This window comes from Sphaerodactylus townsendi, linkage group LG03, assembly GCF_021028975.2.
Source record: "Sphaerodactylus townsendi isolate TG3544 linkage group LG03, MPM_Stown_v2.3, whole genome shotgun sequence".
Lineage (NCBI taxonomy): Eukaryota > Metazoa > Chordata > Lepidosauria > Squamata > Sphaerodactylidae > Sphaerodactylus > Sphaerodactylus townsendi.
In genome coordinates, this window is record NC_059427.1 from 100,916,159 (window position 1) to 100,939,070 (window position 22,912).

Below are 22,912 nucleotides of genomic sequence, written 5' to 3' on the forward strand. Positions count from 1 at the left end.
TGTATCTGTCTCAATAGAATTTATATATATAAATTCAGTATTCTTTCAAAGATATTGCTATGTTCTTTAAAGTCCAATCCAGATTTGGGGGGCAGCGGCTCCTGGAGGTGGTTCAGGGCTGTGGGATAGATTTGCCCTCCCCAGGGCACTTACCCTGTTGAGGGGCAAATATGCTAGCAGACAGCTGCTCCAGTCCTTCTGAGATGACCACATACAGCTCTGAATACCATATCAGCACTCCTGCAACACCAGCATAGTGGGGGCATTATTGGGGGTGGAGCCAGCCAACATTAGCCAGTGTCCACCCCAACTTCACCTCCAGTTGCACTACGGCTCAGGACTCCAACTTACACTACCCTTTTGAGTGGTTTAAGTCTAGTAGTTCAATGGATGGTTTTCCAGTGTTGGGGAGGGTTTTTTTATTTTTTGCTTCTCCATGTTGCCAAAAAGCCCTCGGCAGGACGGCATGGCAGTAGTGCCATACCCACCCGCCCAGGGCTCTGGATGGGCTGCCCAAAGAACATAAGGTGCAGTCCTGATTTCACTGATGCCTGGGGCTGATAATTTGTCCGCATAATGTGGGTAAGAGAAAGCTAAAAACCTTTCTTATAAGAATCTATTGGCAAGAAATGTCTATTATCTGACAGGCAAGCTCTTTTTCTTACATAAAGATCAGTTAAATCAGCAAAAATAAGAATTATTCAGTTCTTAGGATAAATGTTCAAAATGGATTTTTGAAGTAGTTTTTGTTCCCCCAAAGCATGATGTGGGTCAATGCTACAATGGAATGAAAGAACAATTTTCAAAGATATCTAAATTCAGCTTTAGAATTTTTTTTCTCTGCGAAGGATATAACTCTGTTTAGGATTCCTTGGACAGTGAAAACATAAGTCTAGAAAGACAGCAATTTATCTACTTTGCAATACTGAAGTATATATTAAAATCCTACAAAAAATGGACTCTTAACAGCCCAATCCAGAGGGAGCTGTGGAGGGCTACGCCAATATATTTTCCCCTTCTGCCAGTATAAGAGGCAAAGATTGGAGGAGGGGGGCAAAGATGCTGGCAACCAATGGTGCTCAATTCTGCAGAAGCGAAACCCAAAAGTCATGGCCACCACAGAGTAGTGCTGGCATCTGCTTGAATGCTGGCATGGTAGGTGAGTGGGTTATGGTATTCCACTGGCATTCCAGTCCAGGAATGCAGCACCCCGACCTTTGGATCTACGCTGCACAACAAAGTCCGTTTGGTCTATAGGGTGATTTAAGAGGTGAGAGGGTTTTTTGTTTTTCCTCCCTTCTGCACTGCCTTAAGCCCCTTTAGAGGCGGTGCGGTGATGACTTTGCTGCGCTACCTCCAGCCACCACAGCGCTCCCTCTTCCTCGCTGAACTGAATTGCACCGTATAATAGTTATGGCATTGCCAAATTATCACAGTACATTCTTATCCGTATATATAAATGTATTTCCATTAGAAATCTACCCCTTTTCAGACCCTAGTTCTGAAATAGTCTCATATCACTGATGATCTAATCGAGATTAAACAAGTCTGTACATTATGCATTGTTCTTGTCATATACGATGCAGTTAGAAAAGTTTCAAAGACAGCCCTTCATAGTACATCTAGATAGAAAAAATAAATTGATGTTAGTGGTTTTGAAGGTTAAGGGCTATTAAGATTCAATAGAGAAAAGTGCAATCTTTTTATCAATAATGATGTTAAAGAGTTAATTTTATTTTGATGTTTAATGGCTAAGTGTTGCAAGTTTATGGTTTAAGGGTTAATATTCATTCTATGAAATAAGTACTTTATAATTTGCTCAACTTTTGTCTTTGCATATGTTTTGGATTTTGATTTTAAAGTAGAAAATAAAAAATTGAATTTAAAAAAGAAAAGTTTCAAAGACCTCTATCTCTAATACATAGAGTCACATTTGCCTCCCAAAATTTCTAACTAAATCATAGATAGAAAGCATAACTATTTGATATGATGTCATAAAATAAACAAGAATACAACAATGATACAGTACAAAATGACTATAATGAATTTCTGAGAGCTTTCATTTTTATTTCTAATGACAATGTCTGTTGTAAGGCATGGTCATAAACAGCAAAAAAAAAGTGGGGAACTCTTTTGTGCTAAATTTAGGGTAATAGTGGACTATGGTGAATTGTAAGTAATTTCTTACATTGTTCTCACCACTGGTCTCTACAATTAAACTACTATTTAGCAGATTGTTATTATTACTACTTGTTACACAACTAATTATTTTGAGCAATAATGTTGAATTGATTTTATACTTTAGGTTTACTGTATTTGTTTGCATTGTGTTCTGTGTCAAGTGTCCCATTTTAGGATAGTGAATTTTGGAAAAGTGCAGATGGAAATTGAACTAATAATACAGATAATGGAATATTATAGATTCAAAATATTTTGTATTGAATTGAAATGGCCAGATCTCAAGAAAGTATGCTAAGATAAATTAACCAGATTGCCTGTTTTAATCATCTGATTCTTACATTATTACTCCAGAGGTCATTTTTTAAAGTCTAGTTAGTATGATGAAAAGGAGCATACAGGAATATTTTAAACATGCACATTTTGTATATCTGTACATATTTCAACAATACACGGCATGTATCATTAAACCATGTTTTCCTGAAAATCTCTATATGGGTCTCACTTACAAGACAGCATATAACCAGTGCATCCAATTCAGCAGTCCATATATCCATCAAGATTTCAACAGTGATAGTCCATAATTTTCACTCCCCCTCAAAGTTAGTTAAGTCTATGAAAGTTACAATGTCCATACAAGGAAAAAGACTGACACAGAGCTATTACAATACACTCCATTCCACTTATTTCAGTGGGCCTCCTCCAAGTTTTTAAAGTAACTATTTGAACTTCTCTGACTGACAAGATGGTCTTACATTCTGTGTCTGCAGGCTGAGTGGCAAACATGCTTTTGATAACTGCTTAATTTCATTATCTCCATATTTGAAAAAAAACCCTCATTTCATGAATTAAAAATAATTAAGAAGTCTGTTGTAGAAAGTTACTTTATTAAAGTTCCTATATGGCTCACATTCCCTTAATCATCTGATTCTTAAATTATGATGCTAGTGGCTTTAAACTTTAATACATAAACCAGATACCTGAAAAAATAAGTCACTGAAATCCAAAGACTGAAAGTTTATACGGTTATAAATTTTAAACAGAAAATGTTCTGCATTAAGACAACAGCAAGATGAATCATCTTGAACATTCACCTTCCAATACTCAATGAAGGCAACTGCCAGAAAAACGTTTCTTTTCCAATTTATGGGAGATCTCTAAGCAGCAACGTGCTGTTTGGGCATCTACTAAAGATTGCTACCTAACTCTTAATATATAAAGAATTAGAAAAACCCAGGCTAGCCCAATCTTATTAGATATCAGAAACTAAGCAGGAGACCACCAAGGAGTACTAGCGTTACAATACAGAGGCAGGCAACAGCAAACCACCTCTGAACTTCATTGCTTTGAAAACCCTACAGGCTGTAACTTTAAGGTTGGTCCCACCCCCAGCTATTTTGGCACTTAGCCATCCAGGTAAGTTGCCCCTACGCCAGCACATTTACTCCTTGCTCAGGCAGAATAGGCACTTACGCCAGTGCAGAGGTGCACCAGCTCCAGCGGGGGGCTTGCCACCCCCCCTGGATTGTGTTGTCTGAGCATTTTCCGATGACCTGGTGATAATTATGGAAAATCCTTCAAAGGAGGCTGAATTTATAGTGTCTAAATTGAAAGAGTTTAGCAGGCTTTAAAATTAATAAACAGGAAACAAAGATTTTAACTAGAAAAATTAAACAAAACTTATCTTGAGATTTTATTGTACACGGTATTCTCAGAGCTACTCTTCATGACGAGAATTGTTGCCAGGCTTAATTAGTATTTAATGTCCTGAGAATAAGTTATTCACAGCGTATGTCGGGTTTTGTTCCTTTTGACCTATAGGACATGGACAGAAGTTCAACTTTACCATTTAAGAAGCCATGTCTGGATCTTCCAAAGTAGGTGGAGCAATTGTGGAATAACTGGAACAGATGGGGCCACACCACAGGGTGAGAGGGTTTAATAGCCTTCTCCTACACCATTTCCTCAGAAATAATCAGTTCTTCCGAACAGCTGTTACACTCAGCAGATAAGAAGACATATTATAATTGCCAGTTTCCCTAATGGGAATAAAAATATTAAAATAATTCCATCACCCCTCATCTCCAATTCTGCATTTATATTTAAGAATATACTAAAAGATACAATCATAGATCTCCAACGTATTATCATAATAGGTCCCGAAATGTCTCCTTCAGATTGTTCTGGATAACAATTCTACATTTTGTACTTGATGCCATTTATGTATTAAGCACCCTTATGCCACACTTGCATGTCAGAGATACTCAGCCTTTCAAAGGCTACAGCAAATATTCCTGCATGTCTTGATGCAGGAGGTGCAATTTACTATGCTGAACTTCTTTTACTCTGTGGTTGGTGGTTATTAGATACCTTCCAGATCTCTGATTACATATTCTCAGATGCTGTTCTTTCCTTTGCTATATAAACAGCTTGCATTTCACACAGTATTCCTGCTTTCACTAGCATTATTTTTTCTTATTCTAATTTACAGACAGTACAGACTTATATCAGTTATACTTTTTCCCTGTTTTCCTCAGACTTCCTCAACTCCCAATTCCTACAATTGCCCCAGTCTCTCTGTCTGTGACCTCATGAACATTAAGCTCTAGTGCAGGGGTCTGCAACCTGCGGCTCTCCAGATGTTCATGGACTACAAATCCCATCAGCCCCTGCCAGCATGGCCAATTGGCTGATTGGATTTGTAGTCTATGAACAACTGGAGAGCTGCAGGTTGCAGACCCCTGCCCTAGTGCTTCTGCTTCTTTTATCTGCCCTGCCCTTTAAAAATAGAGACTGAGGTCCAAACCACATGGTGCGTTTTTAAACAAGTTATGTTAGGGTTTCCTCATCCCAACTTGCTGTTTTCAGTCATTAGTCCTATTTTTGTCTTCACCTGACCTTTAACTGGCTGAACAGGCCTCAGGTGTGTTCTTTCACTTACATGACAGGCCAATACATGCCCAAGGTTGCTATTTCTGTCAAGGAATCTCATCAGTTAGCTTGTCACAAATCTTCCAATCAAAATAATTAACACTTGGCTCCTCCATGTCCCATCATATTTTTAGTGTGCAATTTCAATTGTAATATGTGTCTCATAAAAACAATTCTATGTTTAAGAGAATTACAACTAACTCCAAGACATAATTTTTGTAGCATTGCTTACTCCATGATCCTTATTTTTGTGCTTAAAATGTTCACGGATGAATCCTGCAAACTAGTGTTAGGCTTTCATGAATTAATTTTGGAAATACACAAATTTCTGTTAACTTTCATCTTACATTTTTGCATTTAGTATCACTACACTGACACAAATCCCAATAAACTGAAGTTACTTATTACCATGGTGTTAAACAGGGATGTATTTTAGCGCCCCTCTTGTTCAACATATTTTTATATGATTTACTGTTGGCACTTCCTGAAGTTCATGGTCACAGTTTAAGACTAGGCCCCTCCCACGTTCCCATATTATTATATGCAGATGATGCGGTTCTACTGTCCCACTCTAGAATTGGACTATCCTGCCAGTGGTGAAGCTCCCACGGGGACATCCGGGGACAAATGACCTGGTTGATCCCTGTGGGAGTCACGTGGGGGGCACAAAATCACGTGATTATGCCACGCCCCCTCTTCTGCCCAATCGCACCCCCATCCTCCTCCTCCTCCCTTGCTCGTCATCGATGTCATCCTCCTCACCTGCTCTCTCTCTCGACGTCGACGTCCTCCTCGCCTGCTCTCTCTCTCTCTCTCTCTCTCTCTCTCTCTCTGAGAAGAACTTTTGGATCATCCAGGGGTTACTTTGGGCTGCACCCTTAGCAATTAGAGGATGAATCTGCAGTGCTTGGAGTTCTTGTAGATACAAGTGTGAAATAGGCATTCAGAGGAAGAGATGGAAATTCAGGCTTGCTTGTATTGTGGCTTATTTAGGCAGGTTTGATATTAATCCAAATTGGCTATTATTTTTGGCAATGCTTGGGAGAAATGTAAAGGAATGAGTGGAGGGTAATAAAACATTCACAGCAGTAATAAATCGTTTTGAAAGCATTTTAAGTCCTATGACACTTATAGCAAAACAAGCTTGCTTATGGCCGGCAGGCCCTATTTCGCACTTTGCACTCTCCCATGGGTTACCAACTTTTCCCTGGAGAGGGCTATCTTTCTCTCAGGGTATGCTGCCACCACCTGATCCTTTTAGGACTGCCCACTGGGAAAGACCAGGATTTCCCAGCTTCCTCTACCTGTTGCAAGGCCTCTGCCTCAGTTTCCTAATCAAATAGCGTGTCCAAGTCAGTGGGGCATACGTGGCACAGAGAACTGTCCACCAAATGTAAGGTTTGAAAAGGAAGTATTTATTAACAACAGAACAATCACAAGAACTTTTTGACACCGCACCAGATAAGCAAGGAATAACAAATAAAAGGAGACAAAACGCGAATTTGCGAAGAGCTCACAACACTTGGCTGAGTACACGGCCTAGCCCTAGGAAATGGCCGCTGCTTTCTCAGCTCAGGCAAGAGCCCTTCTCAGAACAAAGAAGCCAAGACAAAAAGAAGATCTCCAGATACATAGATGTAAATTGCAGCATTCCTACTCAGGTCTGCTTTAAGGGACTCACAGGCTGTTGAGAACAGAACCTAAATGTGAGGATGGGGAGAGCACTCGATTATTTTCTCCTGATCAATCATTTTTGCTTCAATGACAACTTTGTTTTTTAAAAAAGCAAGAGCCCCATTGAACTTTTGCACCCCTAGTTACGAAAAAGTTAGTGCTCTGTAGTTCATTTTATTGCACACAAAAAATTATATGGCACAAAAAACCCAAGAAGTAGGGTATTTTCATCATATGTGAGATGCCTTGTAATTTTAATTGATTTTTATATCAAGACATTTATATTTACCATTGATGTTTCTAATCATTAAACTCTAGGCTATGGAGCAACCTCGGTCACTTTTAAATTCTTACAAGCAACAATGACAGTGGTTATTCATTAACCTAAAACATAGGCACCATTGAAGATGGTCTGAGAAAATGAGGGTCTGGCCAGCAAGAGTTGTGTTTCAGAACATTTAATATGCTGTGGTATTCCAACAGGACTCAAAACCTCACCATAATCATGTAACATACCCAGCATTATTTAACTCCAACTTATGTTAACATGATTCATCCAGCTAAATTCTCTGTATACCACTTTGAAATTACTAGGGCCAATGTTTCCATAGAAACAAAAATGGAGTATAGTTTTCTCTTGAATCACATTAATGAGAGGGGAAAGAATACACCCTTAAGACTTGCAATTATGCTTACTATAAACATAAGGGAGAATTTGCCTTCTAATTATCTAAGCATCAGAGGGGCAGCAAGCACGAACTGTTAAGGATGCTAAATGCAAAGCTGAGAAATTCACTTCAGCATGTTTTTTTTCCTGAGGAAATTGTATTCTGTGTGTGTGTGTTCATATTCAGCTGGTTTCAAACTATATTGGTAGACATATTCATGGAAAAGGTCACTACTTAAGATGAAAAAAAAATGCAAACACAAACATGATAAATTGGATGGATTTACACTACAGATTAAAAGTAAATTTGGATTGTCATCAAGGTGAGAGTCCAGAATATTGTCTTCTAACTCAATGAGATTTCACTTCTTCTGCATTTAATTAGAGATTCACTTCACCCTTACACCAGAAATTCCTAAGAAATGCAAATGCAAAAAGTTTAGCAGAGGTGATGCCCCCTTGCCCTCATCTGTCCCCAACAATCACATGTAGTCCTGAAAAGTTCCTGAGGGGCCTCATGAACACGTGCTATCAGAACTGTAATGGATTATCTTGATCCAATGAGCTTTTCCCACAAGCACAACAAGGAAGGGAACAATCCCATTATGACTCCCAACTTCAGGATGGGAAATTCAAAGAGATTTAGGAGACTAACTGGTGACTGTGAGATTATTTTTCCAGTTTTTCTTCAAGCATCTATAATACATTTGGCTCACTCCCAGAGAAATACCTGTCCTGTGAGCAGGTGCATAACTAGGGTGGGGCAAGCCAGGTCATTTTTCCCAGGTGTCACATGTCTGGGGGCATCCTGGCGGCTCTTTCCATATCTCCTTGTCCTGTTGCTGAGCTTGGTCTTTCCCCTCCCAAGCTAGCACCCTCATTGGTGGCTAGGTACCATGGCAGCCTAAAGCTCTGCCTCACCAGGTGGTGCCCTTGGTTGGAGACTGGCTGGAGTTTTCTCCCTGCATGCAGAGGCCATCACAGGAGTCCTCACCTCAGCCCCCAGCCAGCCCCCAGCCAAGGGTGCCACCACACCAGGCCTAGGCCAGTGGGCAGCCAGGCATAAGCCTCCCGGTGGGGTGGAAAGCCCAGGCATGGCACGGTGGCGCCGTTGGCTGGGGGTTGCAGATTCCTCCCCGTGCACGGAGGCCACCCGGCTGGCGGGGGCCGAGACGAGGACTCCTGTATGAGAACTCCAAGTGGCCTTCGAGCATGGGGGGAAAGCCCCAGCCAGTCCCCAGACTCCTGCCAGCACAGGAGTCCTCTCCTCGGCCCCCAGCCAGCCAGGTGGCCTCCACACGTGGGGCAGAAGCCCAAGCTAACCCCCAGACTCCTCCCAGCACAGCGATAAAACAAGTGGTTAATTGTGTAGGTCAAAGGCTGTTTCCTTCCTGTGAAAGCTTTATGCAATAAACTTTCAAGTGGGTCTTAATCGTCTGAATCACCATTTTTGGTACCTAATAGATGGTGTGTATTATTACAGCTTTGCTACATATCCCTGTTCCAGAATACTACAATCTAGCACTATTGCACCTTTGGATGGATGTAAGTAAATTAAAAAATAGAATTCCATACTCCAGTTAATCTGGAATTGGATCTCATAGCTGAGATGACACTTTTACCTTTACTGTGATTCTAAATATGTCTATTCAGAACCAAGTCCTGTTAGGTATTATTTTTAGGCATTTGACGCTAGATTCTAGACCAGTAGGATCGTACCTTTTAATTAAGAATAATTAAAACCTCACAAAACATTGAACAAGTTTCTGAGTTGCCAAGAACTCTTCACTAGGCTTGCTTGATGTATGCTTCTGAGATCTTGTTTGTCCCTAATTTGTTTTTTTTTAAGTTACTGGATTAACATTTTTCTTTAGATGAAATATAGCAGCATTAAATATATATATATTTTAGCTCCTTTATTGAATATTGGTAGAGTGGATGAAAGGGAAATTGTGGATGAAAGCTACATATATGACCTCCTCTGTTAGTTCCTTCTCTAAACCATGCATATATCAGCTACAAGCATACTTGCAGAAGGCTCTCTACATGACGAGGAATCTTGGAATAATGAGGGCCCCAGTTCACTGCAGAGATCCAGTTTCAAGGATCAGTCAGGGGGTGAAGTGAGAGATGGAAATCTGAGACCCTGGAGAGCAAATGCCAGTCAGAGTAATGAAGACTGACCCGCAGGTATTAGGCTGTTGCATGACAGCTGCGCATGGAGGTTCTTCTGTGGGTTCCAATGAACATGTGGAAAGCAATGGTGAAATGACCACAAATAGTCCCACTCCACAGAATTCATCACATTCTTATGCAACCTTTGCATAGGATTTTCATGGCCTAAGTAGGGTTCAGCTCTGCTCTAACACAGAAAAGTCCACCGGACTCTGGACAGAGTGAATTCTGGTGTGTTTTTCAACACAAACTTGCATAATGTTTCTGTCTACGTGGACTCTGCAGTGTGAAGCAGTCAGAGCAGGGGAGGGGGCACTTGAATTTTGACATGGTTGGGATGAGGCCATTGACTGCCAGTGGGAGATTTTCCTCCCATTCATAAAAATGTGGATTTGTTAACACTCGTTTCTTTTGGGGGGAGACACTGCTCGGGAGAGAGTTCCTTCTCAGGGGTGAATCTGCGGGGAGTACCCCCCCTTGCCCAAAAGACCCAGGGGGGCTGCATGAGAGTTTGGAACCGGTTGTTAAATTATTTGAATCCCACCAAACTTTGAATTGTTAAAGGTAGATAAATATGAATGTAAACAGAACCTCATACAACAATCACTTTGAAAGACTAATGGCTGAAACATCCTGCCCCCACCCCCACTTCTGCCCTGCACTTTAAACATCCACTCCGATGAGGAGATCTGGAGAACTTAAAAGCTTGCACATTGCTTCATGGTCCTAATAAAAAGTGTTATGTGACTTTTATTAAAGGAAGTATAAAACAGCTTATAATTTAATTAACCAAGCACTCCCATTCAGTATTAAAATGAAAGTCATTTCTCACATTTTCTTTTTTCATGCTCAGTTAACAGCAACATACCATAGCCAATATACTTTCAAAAATAAACAAACATGCCTTTAAATCATGGTTCCATTGATTAAAATTTGCCCTCAGCAATTAAAATTGGCTCCTACCAATTAATAGCTGAAGCTTTAATTGATTAATCTATGGATTGAATCTTGCAGCTCTCCTTACTAAGAATGTAAGTCATTTTAACAGTGCTTCATAAGCAATATAGAACAGTCACTGGGTAAAAGCAACTGAACCACAAGAAGAAAGGCTGAAGGAAATTGAGAAGAAATACGGATCAGGATATATATGGACATTTCAGTCACTTATAAGTAGCAGGAAACTCATAGGGATTACAAAGTATATTAATACATTCAATTAGTAGGGATTACAAAGTATATCCATAATATTACACCTCTCAGTATATAGCACAATAGGAAAACAACCCTGTAATAGTATTGCAGTGGAAACCAATAGATTTTATTGCCTCATGTTTTCTTTGAAAAGCAGGTTAGCTTGGTGGCTGGAGTGTCTTCTATCAGGTGCACCTGGTTCCCCAACTTTCACATTATCTAGGCTCACCTGATCTGGCCACACTCATTCAGGCTTCTGTAACCTCATAACAGGATTAATGTGATTCTATATGGGACTGCTCTTAAATGCAACCGAGAAACTACAGCTGGTCCAGAATGCAGCAGTCTGACTACTGTCAAGCTTATACAAAATGTTTCATTTTAATAACTGCGCATGCATTTTTTTAATTTCTTACTTATTTGATTTAAACAGCTGTGGTTAATCTAATTATGAGTACAACCTTAAACTGATTCTATCACTTTAAGTCCTATGACATCACTGTAAAGCTGAAAGTTGCAAACAAACAAATAATTATATAGTAAACACCTGCTTAAAATTTCAAAGTAATTTATTTAACAGTTACATTTTTGGGCTTTTCAAAAATGAACTGCAAAAGGAGTAGTCACAATTTTTACGTAAAATACTTTTGTGAGTCTCTAGTCTTTACCATGAATGCTGTTACTCTATGAGCTTGGCCTAAAATTGCATGCCTCAATTGCATGCCTCAATTGCAAACCCATGAGCAAAGAATGGTAATTCTTTTTTTCCCGAACGTCATGTTGCAGCAGATTTATGGCAACACCATGTGGTTTTCAAGAGATGTTCAGAGGTGTCTATGTTAGGAACTCTGATATTCCTTGTTTGTTTCCTATCCAAATACTGACCAAGGTTGACCCCGTTTAGCTTCTGAGATCTGACTAGATTGGACTGTCCTGAGCAATTCAGGTCAGAGCAATCTTTCTTAACAACTGAAAAATTGGGGTGCTGTGTGGTTTCCGGGATGAATGGCCGTGTTTTAGCAGCATTCTCTCCTGACGTTTCGCCTGCATCTGTGGCTGGCATTTTCAGAGGAGATCCTCTGAAGATGCCAGCCACAGATGCAGGCAAAACGTGAGGAGAGGATACTGCTAGAACACGGCCATACAGCCCGGAAATCACACAGCACCTCAGTGATTCCAGCCATGAAAGCCTTCGACAATAAACTGAATAATTGTTTGGAAAAGGTTCTATCCAAGTATCTGCCAGTATTTGGAAAAGGTGTCTCTTCCCATCGCTAAAGGAAGATGAGCAGCTATTTGTGTGTGAAGAGCAGTAGAGATTATAGCACCAACTAAGGAACAAACAGAGATGCTGTGAGCTGCTGAAGTACCTGGGGTTGTGTGGTCTCTGTTTCAACATATTAGGCAGTAGATATGCTGCCTTGTAAGAATACCTCTTTGCCTGTACCTATGGTTACTGGTATAATTGTAAAACTGAATTAATTTTTGTCACATATGCAGTCTTGATTTTGGACAAGTTACCTATTTCCAGACAGTTTAAACTATAGTCAGACATGATGTTACTTTAAAATTATAAGCTTGTCTTCACATGATACAAGTGGCCACTTACTTATTAGAACATTTATAATCCACATTTCCTTGTGGTTCATGGTAGTTTACAAAAGTAACTAGTAAAAATTTTTTCAGTTGAAACCAAAATACAATAGCAAACACCAAATCTCTTCCCTATTCCTTGAAAGATTCCTGCCATTCAGACCTTTGCAAAAGTTCTGAGGAAAAGTCCTTGTAACAATTCCTGAAAATATCCAAGGAGGGGGCTCCTCTTACCTGCTCAGGGAGCCCATTTCACAGAGCTGGAGTCATGATTGAAAAGGTTTGGGTTCTGGTTGATGCCAGACTCACAACTCTACATTATGGGAGATCCAACATGTGGCTACCCGATCACAGTAGTTGACACACAGGGTTATATGGAAAAATGGTGCTTCATAAATATGGCTTTCATGTTGTGAAGGGCTTTAAAGGTCATAACCTTCAACTTTAATTGAACTTGAAAATAAGCTGGCAGTCAATGCAGCTGTTTCAAAATGGGCAACATGTGTTTCCAACAGCTGGTCACTGACAGTAGTCAGGCTGCTGCATTCTGGACCAGATGTAGTTTCTGCTTTGCATTTAAGAGCAGTCCTACATAGAGTTTACTCAGATCTCAGAAGCTAAGCAGGGTCAACCTTGGTCAATATTTGGATATGGAACAACCAAGGAATATTAGAGTTCCTAACACAGACACTTCTGAACATCTCTTGAAAACCATATGGGGCTCCCAGAAGTCTGCTGCAACTTGACTTTAGGAAAATAAATAGCACTCTTTGCTCACAGGCTTTGGCCAACTTGAAGCATGCAATTTTAGGCCAAGCTCATAGAGCAGTGTTTCCCAACCTTTTCAATGTCACAGTACCCTTGACCTCACTCTTCATATCTCATGGTACCCTTGCCATCCCCCATCCCCTCCCAGTGCCCCTGCTTGCCACCCCCCACCTTCCCCTCCCAGGGTGAAGGGAAGCACTGGGGGGGGGGGGGCAGGAAGTGGCTGCTGACCTTGCAGCAGGCCCTGCCTCCTGGGCCAGCTCCATGTCCTTGCTGGCACCGGCAGGAGACACCACAAAAGTGAGGGGGGCCAGTAGCGTTGCTGCGGTACCCCTGGGACATGCTCATGGCACCCCAGGGTACCACAGAACCCTGGTTGGGAATCGCTGTCATAGAGTAACAGCATTCATGGTAAAGGCTAGAGACTCAGGCGGATTCTGCATGGGCCAAAAACACTGGTGTGAAAACGGTGTGAAAACAGTGTAAAATGGTTTTCACACTGCTGTTTTTGGCTCATGCGGAATCTGCCTCACAAAAGTATTTTACAAAAATATTGTGACTACTTTTCCAGTTCAGTTTAAAAAAAAAAAGCTCTCAGGTGTCTAAGATGTAACTGTTGAATAAATTACTTTGGAATTTTAAGCAATGTTTGCTATATAATCATTTGTTTGTTTGCAACTTGCAGCTTTATAGTGATGTCACAGGACTTTGAATGATAGAATCTGTTTAAGGTTGCACTCATAACCACAGGTGTTCAAACCAAATAGTTAAGAAATTTAAAAAATGAAATACTTTGCATGAGCAGTTATCAAAACGAAACATTTTGTGTAAGCTTGACCTCCAGTTGTGATCATTTGATTTGGCATTCTTTTTGAGAGTCTCTCTTCAGCACAAACAAACAAGCTTGGGCCAAAACTCTTCTTAAAATGTGGAAAGAGATTTTTTTTTGTTTCCAGTCCAACATACCTGGTGAAGTATCTCAACTTTCCATTTCTGCAGTGAGAATGGCAACTTTTAAAACAAAGTATCAAATATCATTATTCTGTCAAACTCACTAATGTCATCTTCCATTTTTATTATTTAGTGTAGAACATGACTTCAGACAGCAAGAAGGCAGGTTTCACCAAGTTCTGAAAACACTGGATGAAGTGGAACAAAGTCCTCCTGTAGTGTCTCTACAAAGACAACCATCTGACCACCCAACCCCTGAGAAGTCAGAACAGAGAAGAAAGACAAAGAAAAAGAAATGCTTCTGGTGGATTTGAAAAAACTGGGCATAGAACGCTAAAACACTTCATATGGAAAGGGAAAAGGTGTTAGTCGTCAAGACGCTGGATATTTTTAATGACTATAAAGCTCAGGCTCAAAACTCAAGACTGTCCCAACAAGGAAAAGAAATCCAGCAATACATTTTTCCCAATGTTTTTCATCCTTTGAACTTCCTACTTTGAACTTCCTGATATTTTAAAATTATTTATTAAATAATCTTTCTGAATAAATTGTTCTAAAAATTACTGGATCAAGCTAGGAATGGAATATTAGTTTTTATTTCACTGAGTTGGTTCAGATGCAACAGCAAACCAGTCAAACTGTACACATGACCTCTTTGCATGTTAACTGAACATCTGGCAAGGGAGAATGGGCACAAACATGCCAGTACTGTGTTCACAAGCCAGTGATCATACAGAAGCAGGATATAGGATCAATGTGCTCATGCCTGCTCACTGCACATACTGCCCCCCGCCCATGATCTGCAATACTCAGAAAGCAGCATCCATAATCAACTTATTTGAGGGCACTTCTTTTATGCATTTGTATTAAGAAGATAACCTGGAAATTACATGGAAGTGGGTGGGGGAGGGGCAGAGCCAGTACATGTGCCTGCTGTCCTTCCCTACATGTTTAGTCAACACAAGCAGTGTGTAGACTACTTGTTTAGCAACTAAGACAATCAGCCTGGGAACAGCTTTGTGTTTGCTTAAGCAAGCCCTCCTCCTCTTTTGCATAGTGAGCTAATTAAGAATAAATTTTTGTTTGGGATTCTGGTTTGCATGGTGAGCAAAAACTATGGTTTGCTAGTTCTGATGCAATAGCAAACTATAGTTTGCCACAAACTCAAAAGGATCTAATTAGTGATGCTCAAGTACTTACAAGTTGGGCTCACATCTTGCGTGTCACAAGCAAGGGGTCAGTTGCTAGGTGAACTGATGTGTCTGTTTAGCATTATTATACTGTATCCTCACACGTGTTTTAAAGTATAAAGCCAACTGGCATCGTTCATCTAAACAGCCTGCCAGAATCACAATTTTAAAAAACCAACAACTTGAAATTGCCACTATTACACAATTGCAGTATTTCTATTATTAAACAATATTTCTGGTGGCATGGTGTAACATCACAAATATTATCAAACTGAAACAAACATTATGGAGGAATACTTCTATCAGCATACAGAGGGGAAACCTTTTACAATGTTTTCTCAGAGCAGCAGCCTCTCCCCTACCCAACTACCACTGCCTCAAATTTAAATAGAACATAGTTAAAGGACAGAAGCGGTATGAACTAAGACTAAGGCCCCTTCTTCACATGCAGAATAATGCACTTTCAATCCACTTTGCAGCTCGATTTTACTGTGCAGAATAGCAAAATCCATTTGCAAACAATTGTGAAAGTGGATTGAAAGTACAGTATTCTGCATGTTCAGAAGGGGCCTCACTATTTAGGTGTCTCTGTGTGCTTCTGGTGTTTGTTTTTTTTATGAACAAGAATCTGCTTCCCCCACTGTTTGCTAATAGTATACTTCCATATTTAATACTCAATTTTAGTGCTATCACACTACACCACTAGAATTATTGCCCAGTGGTAGAAACAACATAACGATGTAATAATGGCACCTCGTTTTTAAACACTGAATCACACCTTGTTTTTTATAATTTTGTTTTAATAACGATAATTTTTGTTTTAAAAAGATTATTTCTACTTGTGAGCTACCTCCAGCAGGCTTTGGAGAGGTGGCATATACATTCTCTAAATAAATAACTTCAACAATAACCATTAATTTGATCCAGTCAGGATCATGCCTTGCATCTGTCTAAGATTAACTTTATTTGAAGGCAAGATAAGTTTGCCTGGCAGTCATGTTCATGATGAAGTTCATAGCATTCAAATATCTAATTATCTCCCTGTATATAAAAGGAGAAAGAAGGGAGAGGAGCAGTTGTGTGGAGTTTCTCCCAGGCTCTTTCTTCAATGAAAACTAGGGGCTGGTATTAAATCTGAGACATGTCACTAAGATATCCTTACTTGGCAGCTCTTGCAGATGAATATAATTTTAGCAGAAATTATCAAGTCATGTTTGATTCAGATTTTTAGAAGCTACCAAATTATATTCACATTTCTCTGACAAACTGTTTTCTAGGATCACTGCTTTGATTGTACCAAAGTGTATCTAATAATAATGTACCCCTTAAAAAAAACTAGTAGCCAGCACACGTTTACATATAAAACTGCATTAAAGGTTGCGAAACCTTATCATCAGTGAGATAGATCATTTTTTCCAGTGATGCTTTAATCATTTTATTAGAGGGAAGATAGTTCTACAAAACAACCATGATATTAGACTGCATCTTAATCATGATTCTCTTTTTTTGTTTGCACTATTACTACTAGCCTTCAACAAGAAAACATTACAAATTCTGAAAATGTCTACTCATATTTAACTAAACAAAACTTAAAAGTTATGTTCCCTCACCAGAAGGATGAGTAATATACACAGAATTGAAACGGGTAAGTCAATGTGACAAGAAAAGCCAGAATTTTTTATAGCCTCTCACTAACATTGAAGTAAATGGACTTCAGTAAACCTGAATCTGTATAGAATTGCATTGTAAGTCAGTTCTCATAAAGGGAAGCTTTTCTCAATTTTTGGAGTCATTCATGTAAGGAGCAGTGAACAAGTATTATAGCCCCAATGCAGAGTTGTCACAACACTGAAGCATTTTTCAATAGCTTCTTCAAACAACATAAGTGATCTGTTCCATGTGAGTCTGCAGACAAAACATCTGCTGATTTCTTCTGTGTGAAGTGCAAAAGGATGCCACAGACATAATAATGGCTTGGAACACTGCGGTGTTCTTGATAAAGCGGGCATCCCGTTAAGAGCCAGCAGAGAATGGTTCATTGTTTGCATAGTTACAGAAGTCTAAATAATGCTAACATAATTAACAGAAATAAGGCAGATACACACCTTTCCCCCCTAAAACATATTTCTTAGACCATGCCAAGCTTTTAAAACTAAATTCCACAATAATTCAGCATGCCTGTCAGCTATAACTTGACAGCAACATTTTAAATGATGTGGAAGTTACATTAATATGCAAGCTACCTGTAGCCATCAGATTCCTGTTACTGATGTGCCTCAAGTTACCCATCCTTGTATTACAGTGTCATGTAATATATATTGTTAGATGCCAGCATATTGTCAGTTACTATTAAGAGTTTTGGTATATTTTTCTACATCATCCTTTCCAATACAGCATGTTTTTTCTAGTCTTCACCCCTCCCACCCTTTGTAGAAACACTTTAATGTTTGAGCCAAGAGCTGAAAAAAATTTCACCTACATTCAAGGTGATGCATACTGAAGTTGCTGATATGCCTGAGGTATCAGTTCACATACTCTGGAAATCCTATGAATGTGAACACAAACATCCTAGTCCAGCAGAGATAATTTACATGTAGAGGCAGGTCTTTGCATCTGGGTCACTTTGCTGAATTGGGATCTGCTTGTTCATAAAGTTGTTGCACTGGTTACAAAGTATACATTAGCACCTACTGCTATATGAGAGATGGTATGAGCTGCATCAGATTCAAGCTGAAGAAGGTTCATGGACACAGGCCATACCAGATGTCCACACCTTTTAAACTATTGCTTGGTTCAAGAAGGCAGGGAACAAGGGAATCCAAGCTTTCCCTCCTTCATAATAAGTGGGCACTGTTCACAGTCCGTTTAGTGTGCATTAAAGGGCAAGGATTAAGAGTATAGATAACATCAGCAAGAGTTTTCTTAGAAGTTCACAAGCAAGGCATGCATCCTAAATATTCTGATGGACTTCATGTGGGTCTGTATGCCTTATCTAACCATAAGAAGGCATTGATATCAGAGAAAGGATGGTGTTCATCTATAAAATAATATGCCCCATCGTTTTTGATATAACATAACAAATGGAGAAATGTAATTTCACCTTTCAGCATTCAGAATTATAGTACTTACAACTATATGTTTAAAATCTGTCCACTAACAAGGTAGGGGTGAGAATTATGATACATTACAATCACCACTGGATTACATTCCAGATGATTTCCAAATTAATGATACATGTGTCAACATGTGACACAGTCATAGTTTTCCATTGTTTATACTAGTTATATACAGTGAATATAACTAGAGCTGCTACAAATAAAAGCATAAACAGGTGATAATGTTTGTAAAATATTGTATAGCACATCTTATGTATTTTGAAACTCCTGTACTTGAAATTATACTGCTCTACAGTGGAAATTTAATTTTTTGGAATCAAGTTGTAAGAGCGAAGCATTTAATCTTCCACTAACATCAGATGGATTCAGAAATCTGTCTGCAGAAGGTTCTGATAGAGCGCTTTCCAGCTTTCCCTTCCAAGTCCAAGAAACTTGATTTCCAGGATTGTAAGGTTCATGTGGAATAATAGCCACATAGATTGGTGGGCTCCACTGGGCACAAAGTTGGTCACAAATCATTCTCTGCCTCTTCAGTCTTCAGTGCTTCATGGACAGATGAGAAAAGAGTCCCTTCCCACTGCAACCCTCCATCCTCTGGGCATAGCAAACTTGCAAATGAATTTTGCTGAGGTCAGAAGAGGGGTGGGGGATTGCATTGGAGGGTTGCTGACTCCAGTAACCTTGATGAAAGTTTATGTACTACCAGAGTACAGCCGATACATATTTCTCTTATCTGTAGTCACAAGTCTTGATAAATAAGCAGGTTCCAATACAAATTACTTTACTGATTAAATGTACTAATCAAATATAATGTTTTGTATATTTTTAGATTATTTTACTGGCATAATATCTTTTGCAATAAATTGACATATTTTTTCTGTCTTAAGACTCAAGATTTTAATATTTACAGTATTTGGAAATACAGAGCATAAACTACTTAACAGTTGTTTTCCTTTACAGTCTACCTATTCAGCATTTCCACCAGTTCTAAGGCAGATTTTACAAAACCTGATTTAGCCCTAGAATGGAAATATTGCATACCTTTCTGTTTCAGTGCTTCAGACCTGTTTCCAAACACTCCCCTCATGCTATAGCACAGCAAATCCTCATATAGTAAACCAGATTATCAGTTCAATATGGCCACCTGTTGATAGATATCTGTCATATTTTGATCTGTCTGTCTTTCACAAACAGTTAAATCACCATCTGGATATAGCTGTTTTCATGAAGACTTGTTTTAATCATGTTTCCTTTCTGTTTTCATGAATATATGAAGCAGCAGCAAGAAAAAAAAACCCCCCTAAAATGTCTCCTTTTAGGAACAGAAAGACCTGCTCAGAAATCATGACATTACTAATGCTAAAACAAAACAGCATGCATAAATTTGGATTTAGTAACTGACATGGTTCAACAGGACAACTAAAGATTTTATAAAAGCAAGCTTTTAATCTCATACTTGATGTTAGCAGTCACCACTGAGAAATAAATTGGTCCTCCCAAAGTCTTAGCATTCTAAAACATTTTTAAAATCAGTTAATTAGCTAAATCCCCCACCCTTTGCTGAGGGGGGCGGGAGTAGGAGGGTGCTGGGCAGCTATGCCTCTGGTATTGTCTTAACTGTACATAGCTCCACTATACCTTCTGGTTGTTGCCTGTGGGATTCTGGGATAATGGGGCCAGGAGACTTCCCTCTTGTGCATGCTAATCGTCTTTTAAAAAATGGGTAGCAGTGGTTCAGCCTCTTGAAATGACACAAATGCCAACGCTTCAATCGAGTATGTTGCAATGAGGTCTGCATCTTGTGTCATATTCCATTTTGGAAATAGAAGCCCCAAACCAGGAAGTAGGCACATTCCCTACAAAGTCTCCAAAAGTATCCTATAGCTGATGTCACATTGTCAAGGTATGCTTAAATTTTCTGTCTACAATTAATTTCTCTCTTAACCCACTATCATTAAGTCTCAGCGAGTTATACTTGCAGATTCTTAACTCTGATTACTTTCCAAAATCTGATAAGCAGCAGGGGTATATTTTCCCCTAGATACATTGCAAATTACTGGATATCTTATGGCATTTCAATACACAAAATAAGAAGAATCCTACTGTTCAGCTGAGTTTATCTGTCAGTAGTTAAGACCCAATTACCATCAGAATAAAGCAACAAAAATTAACACAATAGGGTTCCTTATTAATTTCCTTGCTTTTCAGATCCTTTCAGTTTCATGATAATTGTCCCCCTATCAAAACAATTTATTTTTTAAAATGTCACAGAACTTGCAAATTTCATGGATTTGCTCCTTCCCATTGGGGCTCAATCAGTTCTAATACTCCAGGTCATATGTGGATAACATAAGGCTAAGTATGATCAAGCATACATATTGATATGATTATTAACTCTGGAGACAGAACAGTAATGTGTAGATAAGCATAAGGAATATGAGAACCACATGAATGGACAACTGCCACCCAGGGTAAAGGTAAATGTCATGAGAGATTTTACCAGCTTAAAGCTGCTTTTTAAATTAATAGTCCAGATGGGCCAGGCTAGCCCAATCTTGTCAGATCTCAGAAGCTAAGTAGTTAGTACTTGGATGGGAGACAGTACTTGGATGAGAGACAACCAAGGAAGTCCAGAATTGCTACACTGAGACAGACAATGGCAAATCACCTCTACTCATCGCTTGCCTTGAAAATCCCGTGAGGGGTTGCCATAAATCAGTTGTGACCTGAGGGTACTTTACAAACACACACTTACATTGCAGGAGATACATGAATGCATATATTCATATTTTAACTATATCCGCAAGCATCATTGAATATAAAAGATAACCTTGTTTAAAAGATCACCCAGTGCTGCTTTGTTAATACATCAGCACTGTATGGGCACAGAGGAAGTCTTTTATATATTTAAATATTTATATCCCACTTGTTCATAGCCAGCAGTCATATTCAGCCTATGGCAAAGTAGGGGACTTCTGAAGGCCTTGCAACAAGGTCAGAGACTTCCCAAATGCTGCAGGAGTCCATCAGGACCCACCTACCAGCATCATATCTTGGCAGCCACCATCAATTGGGAAAGACTTGCCAGGTTGGGATCTTGGGTGGAAAGTAGCTGTAGCAACTGGGCATGGGCCTCACCACCTTCTTCTGAGCACAAGCATCTTGAGTGTTGGCTGCTGGGATCATCTCCTGTAACCAGGACAACAAAGACAATGCTGGGGAAGAGCAAGTCTCACAGACATTGGACCAACTGGTGAGCATGGAGGAGCCCAGTGATGCAAGGACCTGGGAGGAGCCAGTCACGGAAAGCTTGGTTGAAGGGCACCCATTAACTGGCCATAAAGAGAAAAATGAGAGCCAACAAGAATGGTGCAGGAGATTGCGAGAAGTGGTACTCCAATCCTTAGCCCAGATAGTGGCTCAACTGATAGGGACAAGGCCAGGGTTGGGACTGCAGCTGATTGGCTGGGTGGGCAGGAAGCAAAAATGGTGGCTCCTCAACCAGGCTAGAGTGGAGCAGAAAGGAGGAGTGTGCCATACTTTGGAGGAACATAGCTTCAAGAAAGAGAGTGAGGATCAAGGTGGTGCTGGTTAGATTCCAGTATGAATGCTTGTACAGATAATGTTTCTTTGGCATCTGCTTTTCTTATTTATATGAATACTTTTCAGCTTGTGGATCCTGACAATTTGGAAAGATTCTTGAATAGGTGAAACCTACCAGCTGTGTTCTTGTCCCTTACTCTTCCTGCCTGTGTTCTTGTCCCTTACTCTTCCTGGCTGATAAAAGGCTAGCTAAGTGAGTTAGGAGAGTAGTAACTACTTCCTTGAATGTAAGGGTAATACCATTCATACTCAAGGAGGCAATAGTTAGACTGTTTTGGGGGGGAAATCCCTAAGCCCTACAGTGTTCAAGAACTTTCAGTCAGTCTCCAATCTTCCATTCTTTGGCAAGGTGCTAAAGTGGGTTGTGATCTCTCAGATCAAAGGGTTCGTAGAAGAAATTGATTTTCTGGACCCATTTCAATGTGGTTTCAGGCTAGGAGTTGGAATACAGATTGCTTTGGTCAACTCAGTTAATAATCTTTATGAAGACCTAGACAGAGGGAATGTGACCATGCATCTCTCAGAAGTCATTGATATTCTTGACCATAGTATCTTACTGAGCTGCGACTCAGCACTGAGACTAAGGGGCACCGTGTTACAGTAGTTTCAGTCCTATTGGGGGTTGGTTTTAAAAGATATTGTTGGGAGATTCCTGCTCTGCAATAGGACCATTGACCTGTGGAGTCACTTGCCACAGAGGCCAAAGATCCCATTAATAGATGATTGAAAGGATCTTTGGTAGTGGAATTTGGAAGGATCGTAGCCTGAGGTCTGATCCGGTTGGAAGAGGCTCTGCTGATCCAGGGAGACCCTAGCATGCAAGGAGAGTAAGGGGAGGGAGTGAGGGGTGGCATGCAAGGGAGGGAAGGGGAAGG

General features: G+C 39.8%; 2 protein-coding genes across 4 annotated transcripts in view; one reads left to right on the top strand and one right to left on the bottom strand.

The window, feature by feature from the left end:
- The window catches only part of INSYN2B (inhibitory synaptic factor family member 2B), a 115,264-nt gene extending 95,944 nt beyond the window's left edge, over positions 1–19,320 (top strand). The window contains exons 4-5 of one of the 3 annotated variants that reach the window (XM_048488173.1): positions 4,000–4,055; positions 14,262–14,396. In XM_048488173.1, the coding sequence (XP_048344130.1) occupies positions 4,000–4,055; positions 14,262–14,266 (61 nt within the window). In that variant the 3' untranslated portion in view covers positions 14,267–14,396. Of the gene's footprint in view, positions 1–38; positions 1,879–3,999; positions 4,056–14,261 lie in introns of those variants that run through there. The other 2 variants (XM_048488174.1, XM_048488172.1) reach the window with 2 other exon arrangements.
- The window catches only part of DOCK2 (dedicator of cytokinesis 2), a 341,484-nt gene that overhangs the window by 225,831 nt on the left and 92,741 nt on the right, over positions 1–22,912 (bottom strand). The gene's annotated exons all lie outside the window — the stretch shown is intronic.